Below are 19,425 nucleotides of genomic sequence, written 5' to 3'. Positions count from 1 at the left end.
TGAGCATTGGAATTTATATGGCAGCAGTAGAAAGGCAGCGAGAGGATACATCAAAGGTGATGTATCAAGGGTTGGACATGGTAGTTCAAGTCTGTAATCCTGGCCCTCTGGGAGGTCGAGGGATTGCTTGAGGTCAAGAGTTCAATAATACCAACCTGGAAAACAACATAGAGAGACTTTGTCTCTACAAAAAATAGAGAAATTAGCCCATGGTGGTGGCACATGCCTGTAGTCCTAGCTAGTCAGAGGCTTAGACAGAAGGAATCGCTTGAACCTCCAGGAGTTGAAGATAAATAACAGTGAGCTGTGATCATGCCACTGCACTATATAGCCTGAGCCACAGAGCGAGATCTTGTCTCTTAAAAAAAAAAAAAATCTCTCTTTCTCTCTCTCTCTTCCTGTTAAGGGTTCAACACTTGGTGTCTAAAAAAGTTTCCAGTTTTGAATATATGTTACCAAGAAGAAGGTTGGAGTGTGGGAAGGAGATAGGATTTGCAAATTTGTTTTGATTTTTACAGAAAGAAATTCAGCTAGCAGATTGAAATATGGATCTGTTGTTGGAAGGATAATTGGGCTTAAAAGTAGATGAAGGAGTCCTTTGCAGAGGTGGTAATTGAAGCTGTGTCAGATAGAACTTGGAATTCTTATCTTTAAAAATGAGAAAGGAAAGGTAAGGAATAGCAACTAGAGAGAGAGGATGATGCTGGTAGAGCAGTTGGAACTTACTGAAAGCTTTTGATGGGCCAGGTGCTGTGTAAACCCTTTAGAAATTTTAATCCTAACAAAGATCCCTGTAAAGCAGGAACTATTATAGAGGAAGATAGCAAAGCTTAGAGAGGTTAAGCTGCCTGCGATTACACTGGTACCAACTAACAGAGCTGGAGTTGAAATCATTTGACCAGGCTCATTCCCTTTCATAGTATTATGGCTTCAGTCCATAAAAGCCAAAGAATGAAAGAATTTCAAGGAAAAGAAAATAAGCCACAGAGGTCAGGGATTTCTAACAAGAGTACTGAGGTAGAAGAAGTCACGAGTTGATATAGTCTAGCAAAGAAAGTGGCATCATTCAGTGTTAGAGAGACCAGCTCCAATGATGAGAATTACAGAGATTGAAGAAGGAGCTAACACGGGGTCGCGATGCCAAGATACTTAGGTCACAGTGCAACAGGGAGGAGACCTTGTGGAATTCGGGACTAGGAAATAATGTGATGAGAATAGCTGTTAAAAGGAACAGAATACAAATTGTATCAGAACTGGCACGTGTAGTGGTTAAGAACCTGGCCCGCAGTCAGAAAAGCTGGGCTGTCTCTTGGCTTTGCCTCTTACTACCTCTGGGACTCTGGTTCTCTGAGTGGTCTCATTTGCACAATGAGAAATTTTCCTCCCAGGTTGTTCTGAGAATTAAATAAGGGGTCTGTTAAGTGTTTACTTAATATAGTGTTTGTTATATGGTATGAGCTCAATAAATAGTGACTGTTGTTTAAAAGAGATGAGTAAAAGTATTGTTACTTTTAGTCAGCACGGACCTAATTGGGTGGTAGCTTTGGATATTGATGAATAGAATAAATATTAGAGGGCTTTGTGACTGATCAGTTGTTCAAAGAAATGACAGATACCAACAATACTTTAAATGTTTAAGTGTGGAGAAGAGGAGGATGTTATACAGTGATAGTGGTAGGGAAGTGTGGTTGGTGTAGGATATAGTTTGAGTAATAGCAGTATTTTGTATTTACTTGTATTTGGATGGTAGTTTTAATAGATGTTCTGTAGAAAACGGCACAGAAGGGAAAACACATACAGGCTGAATGCAGATACGCAAAAGGGTCAGTAGGTGAACTTGCCAAAGTTGAGTATAAAGGGGTGTGGGTGTATTGAGTCTGAAGAAACATTTTGTAGTTAGTTCTTGTACTTAGCTCCTTTGTTCATTCTTTTGTTCATTCATTAAGAGCTTATTGAGAACCTACTATGGACCTGGCACTGTGGTAGACACTAATTAAATGAATCATCTGTAAAGTGTCTATTTAATAAGGTGTTTGTTACATGGTATGTGCTCAATAAATTGTAACTGTTGTTGAAAAGACACTATAGCTGTTGCTCTCATGTGACCTTAAGTTCAAACGGGAAGACTGATTAAAAACACTAAAGCAGGATGATGAGAAATGCAAATGAAATTGGCAAGTATTAGATATCAGGAGGCTAATAATAATCAGCTGGGTTATCACTGTGTATGTCACTGAAAGCTAAAGGAGAAACATGCCAAAGAGAAGTGTTCAAATAACACTGTTGGGTTGGAAATCATTTCAGATTGAAAATGGGGAGTAGATAAGGAAGAAACAGAAGTTGAATAGTAAACAATAAAGAGACAGATGCACTGGTGATTAATTATAAGGCCCTACCAAAATCAGGAGAAAAGATGGAAAAGTATTAGCTGTTGCTTAGGACATTTTCCTTGGGAGAAATGAGTAATCATTAATTATTAAAACAATCTCATTATAATTGACATATTTCTTAAGAAATACCTTTATGTAAGAACTTTTAACTGTAATTGACTTTTAAGTCATATTCATGTATGTTATAAATTACATTTCTTATTTTTTTTACCATTTGAGTTCATTTTTTGGGTTATAAGCAAATTGTATATCCCACAAATTCATGGCTTTTTGTTAGTTTTATACTGGGATAGTGAGATAATCTTTAAAAGGAGACTCAGTATGAAAGACTCCCACCAAAGAACCCTCCTTCCAAAACATCCTAATGTTATTATTTTCTAGTTTTTCCATTTAATCCATTTTATTTATTTTTTTTTTTTTATTAAATCATAGCTGTGTACATTGATATGATCATGGGGCATCATTCACTAGCTTCACAGACCGTTTACCAAGTTTCACATATACCCTTGTAAGATGCACCGCTGGTGTAATCCCACCAATCCCCTTCCCTCTACCCTCCTCCCTCCTCCCTCCCTTTCCCCCTTCCCCCCTTATTTAATCCATTTTGTATTTATCTATCCCCTGTATTTTCTGCCCTCTTGCCCCAAAACCATTGTAAGTGTAATTTTAATTATTTGATGGTTATTTAAATTATTTGATATCCTCCCTATTAGGAGGATATCACAAAAGTTCAGATGCCTTCTTTCTCCTGAATTACTTTAAGTGTATTAAGAAAAGGAAAGAAAACATAGCATTAAATTGGTGTTTCACCTCCAAAACTTATACTCCATGAAAGAAAATAAAAGCTCTTTAAGCATAGTAATTGTTCACTGCTCTCTCATTAGAGACAAGCTTTATTCTCATCCCATAAGTTTCTGCTTTAGATACAACACTGTAAACAAATTTTGAGGTCACTAGGAATCATTGACGTTCTGCAGACTGCATTGAGATACACACTTAAAGAAGAAAAGTAGTAGACTTTGGTATTACCACAGTGAATTGTGCTCTGCCACTAACTGTTTTTGGAAGACTAAAATTAATAACCTCATCAAATTGGCATACTTCATATGTGAATATTTCAAAAATTTTCCCTAAAACTTATTAAAAACATGTTTATTGTGTTTGAATATAAAATTGGAATCGTCTATCTGGTTTTGTTCAGAGGATTGTTTATGCAACTTTTTGTTTAAATTGGATTAGTACCATGTTAATTTTACATTGCCTCTGGTGAATAGCCATGGGGCTATAATCTCTGCCAGTAATTTGTCACATCAAAACCCTCTGGAGGGCCATAGAGAACATTTGTGTAGTACGGATTAGACAGAGAAAGCCACATCTTAGATTGTTAATAAATGTTAATGACAAGACCCAGCTGGTAAAGCTTGGAAATAAGATCTAATGCTTGGTGCCCATTGCCAAAAGAATGTTTAAACAGAGATTTCCATTACTCAAAGGTGACCTGGTATAGTCAATTTGTGAATTAAAAAAATCTTAACCTTCTAATTATTTAGAAAAAAAACCTTTTTTTTCTGATTCACAACCATAAAAGTCTATTTCCAAGTTGTAAGCTTTTTTGTTCTTGCAACAGCTGTAAAATATAAGTCAGTATAACATAAAATGAATCCTAATTTAGAAAATAAGGAAATGATATCCTTACATTCTGGTTTTGTTATCTTGGGACAGAGGTAAACGTTTTACTTGTGAGACGTTTAAGGGATAAGGGGTAATTTAGTTTCCTTTTTTCCCTTCTCAGTAAGGACATCCTATAAAAATGTTTTAAAATCAAAGCAAATTCTTGCGTTAAGTTTGTCTACAACTACCTGAATTAAGATCGTCTATTCCTTACGCTTATAGCATATTTATAGATTTATTTAAAAACATTTCTTGACAACTTAAAATATAGTTATATAAGCAGAGTAAAAGCCACTACGTTTTAAAAATAAACCAATCGTTGTTATAAACCATGAATTTGTTATAGAAGAGTTATCATTTTTTGTGTCAGATATATTAAAACTGGGTATGTTTGTTCCCAGTACAGGAAACAGAGCTAAGACTTTGAGTAGGATGTGGGTCCCTTACCATATTTGTGCACAGTAGATCTGTTTAAAACTAAGCTGATATATTTAGTTAAAACAACACAGACTTCATTGGCTGACATCAGCACTATCTTGTCCAGCCTCCTGCTCATCCACTCAGAGTAATTAATTTGATTAATTTATAAGTAATTTAGCCAAGGATGGGATGTAAATCTTTGTTTAAGAAAACAGTTGGAGGTCCAAGTCTTGGTTAAAAACTGTGTCTTGAAACCATCCAGGCCCTCCTACTGACTTGTCAGCTCTGGATTATTTTCAGAAAACTTTACTTGAGTTCCTTAGTTTCATTGTAAGTTTTTTCCCACAGACTTACATGGTATGCGTGAGTGGGAGAGTGAGCAGTGGCCACTTTTTAGCCGCTGTTTAGTCTAGTGTATGTGTGTTTACATCTCCTCTCTGGATTTATAGGCAGCCAAGGCAAAATAAAGATTATACTCACTTGATTGAGGAGTCTTAACCTAGAGCACCTGGCACTGGAGGATTTCTTTCCCTAATTTGTGTGTGTGTGTGTGTGACTATTATTAATGCTATATGCTTGATTAAAAATTCAGGGCATTTAAAGGATTTTATGTTTGCTGATAAAAATGTTTCACGTTTCATTAAAAAATTACAATTTTACAGAATACTTAAAACTAAAGTATTCCTTTTTCTGATTGCAATCATATTTCCTTGCTGTAAAAAAAATTCAAATATTGAATTACCATATAAGATAGAAAATAAAAATCACCAATAATCTTATCTCTCGTCAGTCATAGCTGAGAGCTTGGGGTGTGTGTGTAAATTAATTACATTTTATTTTTTTTATTTATTTTTATTTATTTTTTTATTTTTTTATTAAATCATAACTGTATACAATGATATGATTATGGGGCATTTTAAATGAAATGTACATTTCAAAGACACGGTTCTTTTACACGCTCCACCCACCTCCTAGTTTAAGAAACAGCATCATGGATGTATTGGAAGCTCTCTGTGGGCTCCTCTCAACTGTATCTTCTTCCTTTCTAGAGGTAACCACTCTGCTGGTGAATTTGTATTTATTATTACCTTGCTTTTCTTTATAATTTTATAATATGTATTAAAAATATCTGCAGATAACATTGCTTAGTTTTTTATGTTTTTAACCTTTTTATACATGGACTCATTCTCTACAAATAAGTCATAGTTTGTCCTGTGTTCCTTCAGTGGACAAGTTCTTTCCAGTTTTTTTAATAATAAGACACAACACTGAATGCGTTTGTACAAGTTAGAGTTTCTGTAGTGTTTATATTTAAAGTAGAATTTCTGGTGCTGGAGTACATTCATATCTTCAACGTCACTAATTACTGCCTAATTATTTTCTACAACAGTTGTACGAATGTGCAATTTCCAGTAGTATATACTTGTTTGTTTTCTTCACACTATTGCGAACAATTGGCTGTTACCTTAAATTTTTCAGTCTTGTTGGTCTAAAGTGAAACAGTATCACTATATAGCTTACATTTTCATCCCCCTAGCTACTAATGACTTTGAGCATCTTTTCCTATGTTTATTGGCCACATATATTTCTTCCTCCAGTAGAATGTCTCTGTCTTTTGCTCAATAGCAATTAAACAACAGATGTTGGAGTCATCAGACAAGTTTCTATGCTGTAGAAAACAGGTGACATGATGGAGAGATATAGTAGAGAAATGGGATCTTTTGGGACTACCTTACGTGTGATTGGAAGCCCCCAGAAGAGGGAATGAGGAGAAAGCAATATTTAAAGAGATACTAGCTGAGAATATTCCCAAAGTGAAAAAGATATCAATTCATAGATTCAAAAATATCTGTGGACTTCAAATAAGGTAAATGCAAAGTAAACCATACTTCACATCATAGCAAAATTGACAAAAAGCAAAGAAACATCTTACAAGCTGTTGAAGAAGGGTGGGATATATTGCCTTCAAAGGAGCAGCAATAAGACTGACAGGTGACTGAAACAAAAATAAAGGAATTCATAAGACAGTGAGACAACATCCCTAAACTGCCAAAAGAAATAATTGCTAAGCTAAAATTCTATATCCTGTGAAAAGGTTCTTCGTAAATGAAAGTGACATAGACTTTTCAGACAGAAAATGGGAGAATTTGTTATGGCAAACCTAAAGTAAAGGAAATACTTAGTGGGTTTCTTTGGGCAGAAGGAAAATGATCCCCAGTGAAAGCTTCGATATGCAGGAGAATAAAGAGCAATGGAAGCTAAATAACCCTGCCCAACGCAAGTGGGTGGTGGTCATAGAAGAACAGTGTTTGTTGAATTTAAAATATACATAGAATTAAAATGTATGACCAAAATAGTACAAAATATGAAGAGATAAGTAGAGTCAAGTGTTTAAAGTATGTTGCATTATCTGAAATTGTAAAAGTCCTAATTTATAGTAGATTACTTAAATGAGGGATACATGTTATTTCTAAAAGAAGAGTAAAAATGGGTAAATAACAAGATGGGATTCTGATTGATAAAATATGATTAACATAAAAGAAGAGCAGACACATAAAAGAATATTTTCATAAAACACTGTCTTCAAATATTGAAACTTTCCTCCCAAAATCAACATTGTATCGTAGATGTTCTAGCCAGTGTAATAGGACACGCAAAAGAAATAAAGATTATAATTATATTGATTGGAAAGGAAAAAGTAAAACTTTCATTATTGCAGATAAAACTGATGTACTTAGGAAGCCAAAAATTACCCAGAGACCCTCTTAGAAATAGGTGAGTTTAGCAGGTTTGCTAGAAACAAAGTAAATGTGTAGAAATCAGTTCTCTCTCCTGGAGATAATTAGGAAATGAAAATTTAAAACTCTGCCATTTGCAATAGCATCTAAAATCAAATGTCAAGGAGCACAAAAAAAGATGTTAGTTTTTAACATGCGGAGAACTATAAAGTATTATCAAATAAAAGTAAAGAAAACATAAATAATTGGAGAGATAAGTATGTTCATTGATTAAAGAACTAACATTGTAACTACATTGGTTTGGGGCAAGTTATCTGTATAACCATAATCAAATAAGTCTTTTCCCCTAGAAGTTGACATTTATATGGAAATGAAGAGCCAAGAATAGCTAAAATAATTTTAAAGAACAGCCAGAAGGTAGAAGGTAATCTGTATATTATCAGATACATATCAAGACTTATCATTATAAGAATTATAGTAATTAAGACAGTATAGTGTTAATACAAGGACAGAGAAGGATGTTTAGAGCATCCAGGAACAAATCCATTCATAAATGAACAGAGGTGATGTTGCTAAGCAGTGTGGGAGGGGCCAGTGGTGGTTTTCAATCATTATTGGTCTGCTGGCACTCTCTATGTAAGGAAAATGAATCTTGATCTCCTATCATATATAAAACCAGTTGCATAATAACCACTGATCTAAATGTAACTTCAAGAGGGTAATGAAAGAATATCTTCAAGACTGAAACAGGAAAAAAAAAATTCATAAGATACAAAGAACTCTTAAAAAAGAAAGGAATCAGAAAAATTTGGACTAATGTTAAAATGAAGGACTTCTGTTCATCACACACTCCATTAAAGGAGTGAAAAGGTAACAAGGTCTACTAAGCAATATTTGCAGTTTATGAGAATTTACCTATTATACATGTATATAAATGTCAGTAAGAAAAGATGGACCAACCAAGTAGGAAAAAGTGCCAAAGGTTTGATTGAATAAGAACTTTATAAATGAAGATATCCAAATGTCATTAAAATATTTTAGTGTGTTCAACCTAATTAGTCTTTGAAATAGGCAAAATAAAATCACAATGAGATACCACCACATAACCTGTCAGAATGATTAAAGTGAAAAAAATGACAATTACCAAGTATTGACAAGAACATGGAACACTAGGACTTATCTGGAAGTGTCAGTTCATACACATACATGGCTAACTGCTTTGCAGACCATTTGGCAGGACAGATTGAGCATCCCTAATCCAAACACCTGAAATCTGAACTTTTCTAGAACTAACGTGACACTGCAAATGGAGAATTCCACACCTGACCTCATGTGACAGGTAGCTCGCAAAATTATTTACAATATTGTATAGGGCTGGGCACAGTGGCTCACACCTGTAATCCTAGCACCTAGGAGGCCAAGGTGGGTAGATTGTGTGAGCTCATGCTTTCAAGACCAGTGTGCGCAAAGACAAGACCCCCGTCTTTACTAAAAATAGAAAAAACTAGCTAGGCATGGCAGGTGCCTGTAGTTCCAGCTACTCAGGAGGCTGAGGCAGCAGGATCACCTGAGCCCAGGAGTTTGAGGTTGCTGTGAGCTATGACGCCATGGCATTCTACCCAGGGCAACAAAGTGAAACTCTATCTCAATCAATTAATAATAAACAAAATATTGTATAAAATTACCTTTAGTGTATGTATATAAGGTCTATAAGAAATAAATGAATTGTGTTTAGACTTGAGTCTAAGATATCTCATGATGTATTTGCAAATATTCCAAAATTCAAAAAAATCCAAAAGCTAAAATACTTTTGGTCCTTAGTATTTCAGATAAGGAATACTCAAACCTGTATTTACAAATGCTGAAAGTCTTACTCCTCTGACCCAGCAATTTGTAGCCTATGTATATATCCAATAGAAATGCACACAAATGTGTTCCAAAAGACATGGGAATTGTCTTCACATCAGCATTATTGTAGTCTACGTAATACAAAAGTGGAAACTGCTCAAACATCCTTCAGCAGGAGAATGAATGTATTATTCAATGTATTTACTCAATGGAATACTATATAATAATGTGAATGATTAGCTATACTGAACAATATGAATGAATCTGGAGAACAGAATTAGTGAAAGAACCCTGACACAAATATATATATACTGTACAATTCTATATAAAGCTCAACTCAAAGCAGTCAGAACTTATTTGTGGTATTAAAATTAAGGCAGTAGTTATCTTTGGGAAAGGTGAATTGTTGGTGACTGGGAGGAGATAGGGACTTCTGGGGTTCGGGCAATCTTTATGTCTTGATCTGGATGTTCAGTAAGTAGTTCGCTTTGTGAAAATACATCAAAGGTAAACGTACCTTGTGATTAGTTTTCTGCTTGCTATAATTTAATCAATAAGTTAAAAAAAAAATATATATATATATATATGTTACACGCATCTGTTGACCCAGCTCTCCCACTCTGAGCTTCTGTCCTAAAGAAAGAAAAGCACTTCAGGATTCATGAGCCAACTGTGTGTTAAGTGATGGGGTATTTCCTCACGGCACTGTTTGTAGTAGGAAAAGCATCTGTTATTGGGAGAATGGTTGAATGTCATGGAATGTGCATGCTGTGGAATGTTACACATTAATTTAAAAAGATTTTATCTATTGACCTAGAGGAACTGTTACATTTTTTTGATGCAAAATAAGGTGTTGGATTCTACTTTTGTTTTAAATAAAGGTATGTGCATAAGTTTTAGCATGAACCTGGAGGAAAGATTGGAAAGTCATATTAACTAAATTGGGGGTAGAATTAGTGATTAATATAGGGACAGTTATTGAATTTTTCTATGTACATCTTTGTATAATTAACCATTTCTTAGATGTTGCTTTTACCATTGGTCCTTGTGGCAATTTTTTGTGTTAACAGCAGCCTTTCTTGCCCTCAACTTTGTTACACTGTGATATTCTGCTAGCATCAATCACCAATTGATGAATATGACTTATAGCATATGGAGAATTTGACTTATAGCAAAAAGAGAAGTCATATAGTGTTTAGAGAAAACCTACATTTCTAGACAATAGGTGACTCATAGAATTGGCAGTGCATAGCAGCTGGGTGTGGTGATGTGCACCTTTGTCCCAGCTTCACAGGAGGATTGCTTGAGGCCAGGAATTCAGGGCTGTAGTGTGCAATGATCGCAGCTGTGACTAGCTGTTACACTCCAGCCTGGGCAGCATATCAAGACTCCATATCTTGAAAAAAAAGAATTGGCAGTGCGTGGCTATATTATGAGTATTGTCAAATAGGATTATAATCAAAGCCAAAGTCTTGAAATATATTTATTCTAATATTAGGGATCTGGCTTATGTCTTTGTTTCTTTTAAGAGGGAGCAAGAAAGTCAAATGGCTCGTCTTAAAAAACAGCAGGAGGAATTGGAACAGATGAGACTGCGTTACCTGGCTGCTGAGGAAAAAGATGCGGTAAAAACTGAGCGACAAGAATTATTGGATATAAGAAACGAATTGAACAGGTATAGTAACTACAAGTATTTGTTTCTTACAAAAACAGAAGTTCTGATATGACAGCTTTTTAGTTGGTCACTGGTCCAGGGAAGGTACAATTTCAGATTTCTGAGGGATGAAGTAGATAAGACAGAAAAGTAGCAGTCTTCTATAATAGAAGATCTATGTCAAAGGCCCCTTACACCACGTTTGTTTTTTGTTTTTTTGGTTAGCTCTTGTGTTTCTGTTTATAGCATAGTACTTTAAAGTTCATTTTTGTGTGACCGTTTCAGGATTATTGCTACTATTAAGCTGAATTTTGAATCGTAAAATAAGAAATTTCAAATGTAGTTATATTAAAATAGCCCTTATTTATTGAATACTTACTGTGTGTCAGGAGCTATTTTAAATGCTTATATGCCTATTTCATTTTTTTTTTTTTTAAATCTTCAAAGCAACTCAGTGAAGATGGTATTTATCCCTTTTTACAAAGGAGGAAACGGAGGATTAAGCAGAGTTTTAATCATGTTAGTAGGGTCACAAAGCTAGTAAATCATGAAGTCAGAGTTCAAATCTGATCCCAGAGATTGTATTTTTAACTGCTGTGCTACACTGGGCTTCTCTGTAGCGTCATGTTCTCTTAATGACAACTTCAGCAGTGTTTCATGTTAGGAAAGAAGTCTTTCAGAAGCAGCATGAAAAGAAATCTTTTTGGAGGGTGGTTTTTTTGAAGGAAGACTTTTCAGCTAAATTTATCAAGAGACTCATACATTTCTATTTCAGCAAAGCACTATCTTTTGCCACAACAAAATACTAAAGACTGAGTAGGTTAAACAGAAATTTCTTTTTTCCTGGTTCTAGAGGCTAGAAGTTCAAGATCAGGAGCTAGCATGGTTGGTTTTAGAGGGTTGGTTTTAGCTTCTTGCTGTGTCATGACCTAGTGGGAAGGAGTAAGCAAGTTGTCTGGTTTATCTTCTTAGGAAGGCACGGATCTCATCATGAGGGTCCTACCTTCATGGCCTTATGTAAATATAATTAGCTCTCAAGGCCCATCTCCAAATACCATCATATCCGAGGATAGGGCATTGACATACGAGTTGGGGATGGTTGGAGGCAAATAATGTTCATTGTTACACATGTACATTTGACAGGGTATCTCATTATATCTCCATATATAGTGCAGTCACTGTCTTAGAAGGGCTCCTAGCTGAATTAAATAACTATTTGGAAGATAAATGAATAAACCTCAGTCATAAAAGCTCGACTCTAAAAGCCTTGCTTAACAGTGTTCAAGCTACACTACTGTTTTCCTCATTTTTATTCAACAAATGTTTATTTAGTGTCTACAGTGTTGTAAACTCTGAAATTGTTACAAATTAATGCATTATAACATGATCTTTGCCTTCCAAACTTTTGTTGTCACGTAGTATACGTAGCACTTTTAAAATTTCAGTTTAGCGAATATAAAGTCCCTGTTGTTGGCTGAGCATGGTTTTGGTGGCTTAAGTGAAGGTAATCATTTTGCCTATAAGATTCGTAGATCATACCAAGTTGAATCTTATTAATGTCTTTATCAATTTAGATTCAGAGAGAACTAAAACCAACAAGATTAAATTTATTAGAGGCAAAAATAGAGACTTCTGTATAAGTTACAAGAAAAATCACTTAAATGATAGATAATACACAGTATAAACAGTTCATGTGAGGAAGCCCAGGAGGATTTAAGGGGTCACTAATAATAATGTGATTTGGCTGCTGAAGAGTCAGTGCCTGTAGGGACATTCAGAGAAGTACTATTCAGTACTGGTTTAAAAAAAAAAAAAAAATCACTTCTGGAGTATTCTTACCAATGTGAACACACTTCAGGAAAATCAGGTGTCTAGACAGAGCTTCTGATGGAAGGTGCCCAGGACGGTAGGGGCAATAACCATCCAAGAAGTGGGTAGGAGAGAACGTGGAGAGCTCTTGGGCAGAGTGGCAGATAGCTGCCTTCAGATATCTGGTGGGCTATCATGTTAAAAAAGAAGTAAGTACACCACTTCTCCTCTCGAGCAGAATCATAGCCAGTCACTGGGAACTGTAAAGAGGTAGGCTGAGTTCAGTGTGAGAAGGGGCTCGCTAACGGAACACTTCTGCAAAGTAGTAGCTTCCGAGTGGCAGGAAATGTGTGAGTAGAGTCTAGACAGGGTTTGTCAGGAATGTTACCAGCGTTTCCTTTAATATTTTATGGGCTTATTTAGCTACCAGGTTCTAAAATTCTGTTGTGATCATGACTGATAATTTTCATTTTCATGCATAATTAGGTGATGCACAAAAGAGAAATAAATATTGAAACCTTTCAGTACATAATTTGTCATTGTGTGTCATTAATTTCCTTAATGACCCTTCCCGCAAGGTAGCTGTAAGAATTAGGTTAGGGAAACACTCTTCAAGGATCTGCCCTTAATCATCTACACAAACTGCTCAAACTCAGTGGAAAGATGTGGGACCAGTATCTTGTCAAGCACTTAGTTCCCTAGGCTTTCTTTCTCAGAATAGAAGAAGATACCTGGCATCTTTCTTAGACTGTATACTTCAGGTTTTTTGTTCTTTTGTTTTTTCTCTTTTGTGAGAAATAGTAGGAGTTTCATGTTTCAAAGAGTCATCCAAATAAACGAAGCTGTACTGCCAATAGGCATACATCCCCTGGGGCCTGGCCCTCCTGGGTGTCAGAGCAGGGCCTGTCCTCACTGCTTCTTCCTCCCTCTCCCCCCGTCTTCCCACCCCATGTGCACATTCAGAAGTGGACTTCTCGTTGGCTTGGTGTCTCTGAAGACTATCGGGAAGGAGGGGCTTACGCTCAAAATTGATTTACCTTATCAGGATGAAATTTAGGAATAACTACAAATTGAAACATCTGTCACCAGTTATATAGAAGAATATAAAGCTACATCTTAATTGTACATTCTAAGTTAAATTAAAACATTTCCTATCCAAACGTAGTGTGACTGTCACTGAGTTCACTAAGTTTTATTACCATTCCATTTCAAAACTGTGTGAACAACAATGCACAGGTTCTGTTGGAAATACCCAAATCCCAGGCCTTCATCTCCCTTTTTCTCTCCTTTTTTCACCCCTAAATAAGATTATCACAAATGTAACTAGGACATATGCATACAAGCTTGTCATGTACATGCCCTTCAACACATTCACGTTTATAGAATTTCTACAAATACTGATAAAAGCTCCATAGTAAAAGGGACTTTTCTTGTTCGTTCACTGAAGTGTCCCCAAAACTTGTTTGGCACAAATAAACAATTGTTGAATGAATTTAGAAAAAAGAAATTATGTTCAAAACAGTAATAAAAGTTTGGCGATAAACTAAAGATCACCATAAAGGATTAGATGAAGGTATATCCAAATGGGGTGGAAAAGGCATTTTCAAGGAACACTTAATGAAGTAGGAAAAGCATTCTGACTAAATATGTGAAGAAAGCATTGCATAGGGAGTATCATTAATTTTTGAGAAAATACATTTTTTTAAAGTACATACATGCATTTTTAATTTTCTTTACACAGCTCCAAAAATATCTACTGTTTTCATGTATTTTATAATTAGAAAACAAGTATTGCTTTATAAAACTTCCTTTTGTAGCATGTTGACTCTGACTAGCCAAGTGGAACATTGGTTTTTGTTTTCTTCTTGAAAATATTAACTAAACACTTATTTTTTTCCATTTTGTCATTTTGTTTTTAAATAGTGCTGTTAAGAAAAATGAAACAGTTGCTAGAGTGGCATTTGTTCTTGGCTTTTCAGGTTAAGGCAACAAGAACAAAAACAGGGCCAGGATTCCAGAGAGATAGCAAGTGGGAAAATGGATGGCCCACAGAGTAATGCATTGGAAGAAGGTCTGGATGATTATTTGACTCGCCTCATAGAAGAGAGGGACACGTTGATGAGAACGGGTGTGTACAATCACGAGGATCGGATAATAAGTGAACTTGACCGACAGATAAGAGAGATTCTGGCAAAAAACAATGCCAGTAATTAATAACATTTGGAACATCTTTATAGAGACTCCAGGTCTGAATTTTAGTTTCATTGTAAAACCCTTAAAAGTGAAGAAAATTGATGTTTTAAAATGCTATTTTCGGGTTTTTTAAGCAAAATTTTATATATTATTGTATAGTATTTATTTGATTGTATTTACTTTGTGCTACCTCTCATGCTGGTTTTATTTGTCATATACATTTTCTACTCATTTTAAATGACTTGTCAGTGTTTCTTGTAGTTTATAATCTGATGGCTAACTTCCAAAACAGCTTTTCACAAGTTTGTTGTAGGAGAAATGACTGCAGTAATTTTCAGTTATTTAATTTTTCATGTTGAGCCGAAAGAGTATATGTTACACTTTAAAAAATGCTGTGTCCTAATTCCATTTGAATGTAGATATCTTAAAAGTTGATGCCAATTTTAAATGTAACCAGTTTAACTCATTTGAGACAACCTATCCTTTTTCTTTAACTTGTAATGTGTGCAAATGACAACCTTGAAAATAAAGCAGGATCAATGCAGAGAAGCCATATGACATATTGAGTGGCAAATTAGTCATTTATTTAAATAAAGTTAATACAGATGAAACTTGTTTCAAGAGCTATTGAATTTTCAAATTTTCAGTGTACTCGTAACTTGAAGAGCTTTTAATATGGTCTTCTCTGTCAGCCTCCTGCTGGAATTTGCGTTGTTTTCTTTTGTTAACATTAGAGATTTCCCTTTATTTTCCAGTGATAATAGTACTAGTTGTTAACTCAGACCCTCTCTGATAGAACATGGAAACAGACACATAAAGGAAAGAGTGAAAATCAACTATTTTTACTCCCCCGAATTTTAATCGGTCTTTTTCTAAAGTGTATGAGATGAAGTCATTGGATTTATGTAGCATCGGGTCGGTTTAAACAGAGTTCTTTTCTGTCGTGTTCTTCAGAGCCAACATTCGTCCTTAAAGCCACACTTTCCACCTCTTTGTATTTACAGAGTACTGAAAAGTTTTTAACAAGTTCACAAATTAGGTTGAGTCTAAAAATAGATGTAGTTTAAAAAATTCTGATTTCCAAATGTAATAAATTTAAGTATATGCTTTAGGAAGTTACCAGTAACTCCCATAAAAGCAGAATGAGACATTTACTTGTCATTTTCAACAAGATATCTTTCTTAAGGAAATTAAAGTCCTTTTACTCACCGTATTTTTTTCCTTATTAAACTATTAATCTTCTAAAAATACCCTAGCAATAAATAAGAAATTACTGAATGAGAGGATAATAATGAATCTGTGAATCGTAGAAGGAACTTACAATATTAATTATGGTTAGATATATTCTCTCAGTGATTTTTGTGCCACATGAATGGAACAGAAGTATTCTTTTTGTTTTGGGAAGTCTCAGTGAATTTCCGTGACTGTTGATACCCTCAGTTGCCTTATGTGCTGCCTGGGACTGTTTCCAAACACTAGATGGGGCCCTAGATTTAAAGAAACAAAAAAGACTTTTCCAAAATGGATGTGTGGTTTATTTTGCCTTCTGTAAAGCTTTCTTGGCTATTGTAATTTAACAAATAAAATCATAATTGTATGCATCTTTGAGTTTTGAGCATCTTATTATAAGTTTCTACACAGAGGAGGCAAAGTATTCAGCGCTTCCTGTTTCAAGTCACTATATGCTTGCTTTTTTCTCAAGTGTTTACATTTCAGATACTTTTTTATGTCTGAACATCAGGGGAGTCTGAAATTTTCATTCTTTTGTAGTCCTTCAGCAGCATCCATTCCATTTGTAAGTGGCACTTAACACATTTACAGATTGCTTTACTAAGTTGCCTGAGAGTTAACAAGTATGACCATAGTGAGTATGAGTGGGTGGGTGTGTGCGTGGGCAGGCGAATAAGTCTCCTCATCACTACCTTTATAACAGGAAACCTTTCGCCAAATGTTTCAGGGTGAAATAAAATTTACCTTTAAAATTTCTATGACTTTTTATGGAGAAATTCTAGTCTCTACATGTAAGGCAAGCATGTACAGCATAGGAGGGGTATATCATGACTTAGAAAGTATGATCTCACTCCCACTGTGTCTAACTTGACACTGAGTACCTAAATTTATTTATTTTTTTAACTGGTACAATTCACATAACATAAAAATCACCATGTGAAAGTGTATAATTAGTGGGGTTTTTTTGCATATTCACAACTTGAGCTATCACTGCTACCTAAAACATTTTCATCATCCCCAAAAGAAACCCGGTCTCCACTAGCGGTCACTTCCCATTATCCAAGACTGCAGCCCCTGGGCAACCCTTATCTACTTTGTGCCTCGATGGCTCTGCCTATTCTGGACATTTTCTATAAATAGAATCCCAAATTGGATATTTAAAATAGAAGATAAGAAGAGAAAATTTAAATGTAATTTTTCTGTGGCTAGTTTCTACAGCATGTAACATTCTGTCAGATGTGGAATTAAATGATACAAAGATCCAGAAGGCTGCTGGTATGATTCTGTCCTGAGTGGCTGTTCCTTGGAGCAGTATCATTTATCGCCATCCGCCTTCTCACCCACCTAAGTGTGTGCCACCACCTCATGGAAGATTCGATGGACATGGACATGAGCCCCTCGAGGCCTCAGAACTATCTTTTCAGTTGTGAACTAAAGGCCAACAAAGATTATCACTTTAAGGTGAATAATGATGAAAATGAACACCAGTTATCTTTAAGAACGGTCAGTTGAGGGGCTGGTGCAAAGGATGAGTCGCATATTGTTGAAGCAGAGGCAATGAATTATGAAGGCAGTCCAATTAAAGTAACAATGGCAACTTTGAAAATGTCTGTACAACCAATGGTTTCTCTTGGGGGCTTTGAAATAATACCACCTCTTGTCTTACAGTTAAAGTGCAGTTCAGGGCCTGTGCACATTAGTGGGCAGCACTTAGTAGCTGTGGAAGAAGATGAAGAGCAGGAGGATGTGAAGCTCTGAAGTATGTCTGGAAAGTGATCTGCCCCTGGAGGTGGTAGCAAAGTTCCACAGAAAAAAGTAAAACTTGCTGACGATGAAGAAGATGATGATGATGATTTTGATGATAAGGAAACTGAAGAAAAAGCTCCAGTGGAAAAAGATCTGTGTAAGACACTCCAACCAAAAATGCACAAAAATCAAACCAAAATGGAAAGGATTCAAAACCATCAACACCGAGATCAAAAGGCCAAGAATCCTTCAAAAAAGAGGAAAAAATTCCTAAAACACTCAAAGGACCTAATTCTGTAGAAGACATTAAGGCAAAAATGCAAACAAGTATAGAAAAGGTGGGTCTCTTCCCAAAATGGAAGCCAAGTTCATCAATTATGTGAAGAATTGCTTCCGGATGATTGACCAGGAAGCTGTTCAAGATCTCAGGCATGGAGGAAATCTCTTTAAGAAAATAGTTTCAACAGTTTGTTAAAATTTTCTATTTTATTTCATTTCTGTAACAGTTGATATCTGGCTGTCCTTTTTATAATGCAGAGTGAGAACTTTCCCTACCATCTGATAAATGTTGTCCAGGTTCCATTGTCAAGAATGTGTTGTCCAAAATGCCTGTTTAGTTTTTAAAGATGGAACTCCACCCTTCACTTGGTTTGAAGTATGGATGGACTGTAGGGCATAGTAGTAGTGGTGGTCAGACATGGAAATGGTGGGGAGACAAAAATATACATGTGAAATAAACTCAGTATTTTTATGAAAAAAAAAGATCCAGAAGGCCAACATAAAGGCATAACATTTGTCATCAGTTAAGGGTAGACCTCAACTCTTTTACCCATCACCTGTAAAGTATTCACAGAAATAATAGTGGAAAGTAGATAATGTTCTAGCAGTTCTGGTGCTGGAAATGGGTTACTGACACAAGGCACATATCATGCCATTGGCATCTTATCAAAATTATACACTTTTCAGACCAAACACGGCGGCTCACACCTGTAATCCTAGCAATTGGGAGGCCAAGGCCAGTGGATTGCCTGAGCTTAGGAGTTCAAGACCCCATCTCTATTAAAAATAGAAAAACTAGCTGGTTGTGGTGGCGTACTCCTGTAGTCCCAGCTACTCAGGAGGCTGAGGCAAAAGGATTGTTCAAGCCCAAGGGTTTAAGGTTTCTGTGAGTTATGATGCCATGGCATTCTACCCAGGGCAACAGAGACTGTCTCCTAAAGAAAAAAAAAAAAAAATTCACACTTTTCCACATTTTACAGAGTTTGGGGATGAAAGGAAACACAGTCAGCCAGAATGTAAGGCAGCAGTTCTCAACCTGTGGGTCACAACCCACAGGAACTATATTAAAGGGCCACAACATTAGGAAGGTTGAGGACCACTGACAAGGTATGTGAGGGCCGAGATGAGGTCTGTCTTCCTTTCTGCCATATGTCACAACTAAAATAGTTCCTGCCATATGTAGACACTCAGATAATATTTGCCAAGTTCATAAAGCAATAAATGAAGAAAAAAAATGTGCATAGCTACCTGTCAAAATAGACATAAAAAATTTCAACTTAGGTGCTCAGCAGATAGGTCCATCGGTCTCACTGTGACAGGTTTACAAACTTCTACAGGGCCTGACCGCCCAGGCCCTGTAGATGAGGCATTCTGTTTGTTGGGTTGTTTTTGCTTTTAGAAAAAGATCGCTTTAAGTTGATAGAGACAGAAAGTAGAGTAGATGTTG

The 19,425-nt window shown here is 35.8% G+C and overlaps 1 protein-coding gene and 1 pseudogene across 1 annotated transcript in view; both read left to right on the top strand.

The window, feature by feature from the left end:
- The window catches only part of CEP120 (centrosomal protein 120), a 63,138-nt gene extending 47,804 nt beyond the window's left edge, over nt 1–15,334 (top strand). The window contains exons 20-21 of the mRNA XM_053567147.1: nt 10,597–10,742; nt 14,510–15,334. Of these exons, the coding sequence (XP_053423122.1) occupies nt 10,597–10,742; nt 14,510–14,744 (381 nt within the window). The 3' untranslated portion in view covers nt 14,745–15,334. The remainder of the gene's footprint in view (nt 1–10,596; nt 10,743–14,509) is intronic.
- Nucleotides 15,335–17,240: 1,906 nt separating this feature from the next.
- Nucleotides 17,241–18,157, top strand: LOC128568941 (nucleophosmin-like; annotated as a pseudogene).
- Nucleotides 18,158–19,425: the final 1,268 nt, after the last annotated feature.

This window comes from Nycticebus coucang, chromosome 17 (assembly GCF_027406575.1).
Source record: "Nycticebus coucang isolate mNycCou1 chromosome 17, mNycCou1.pri, whole genome shotgun sequence".
Lineage (NCBI taxonomy): Eukaryota > Metazoa > Chordata > Mammalia > Primates > Lorisidae > Nycticebus > Nycticebus coucang.
This window is presented reverse-complemented; position numbering and strand designations above follow the sequence as displayed.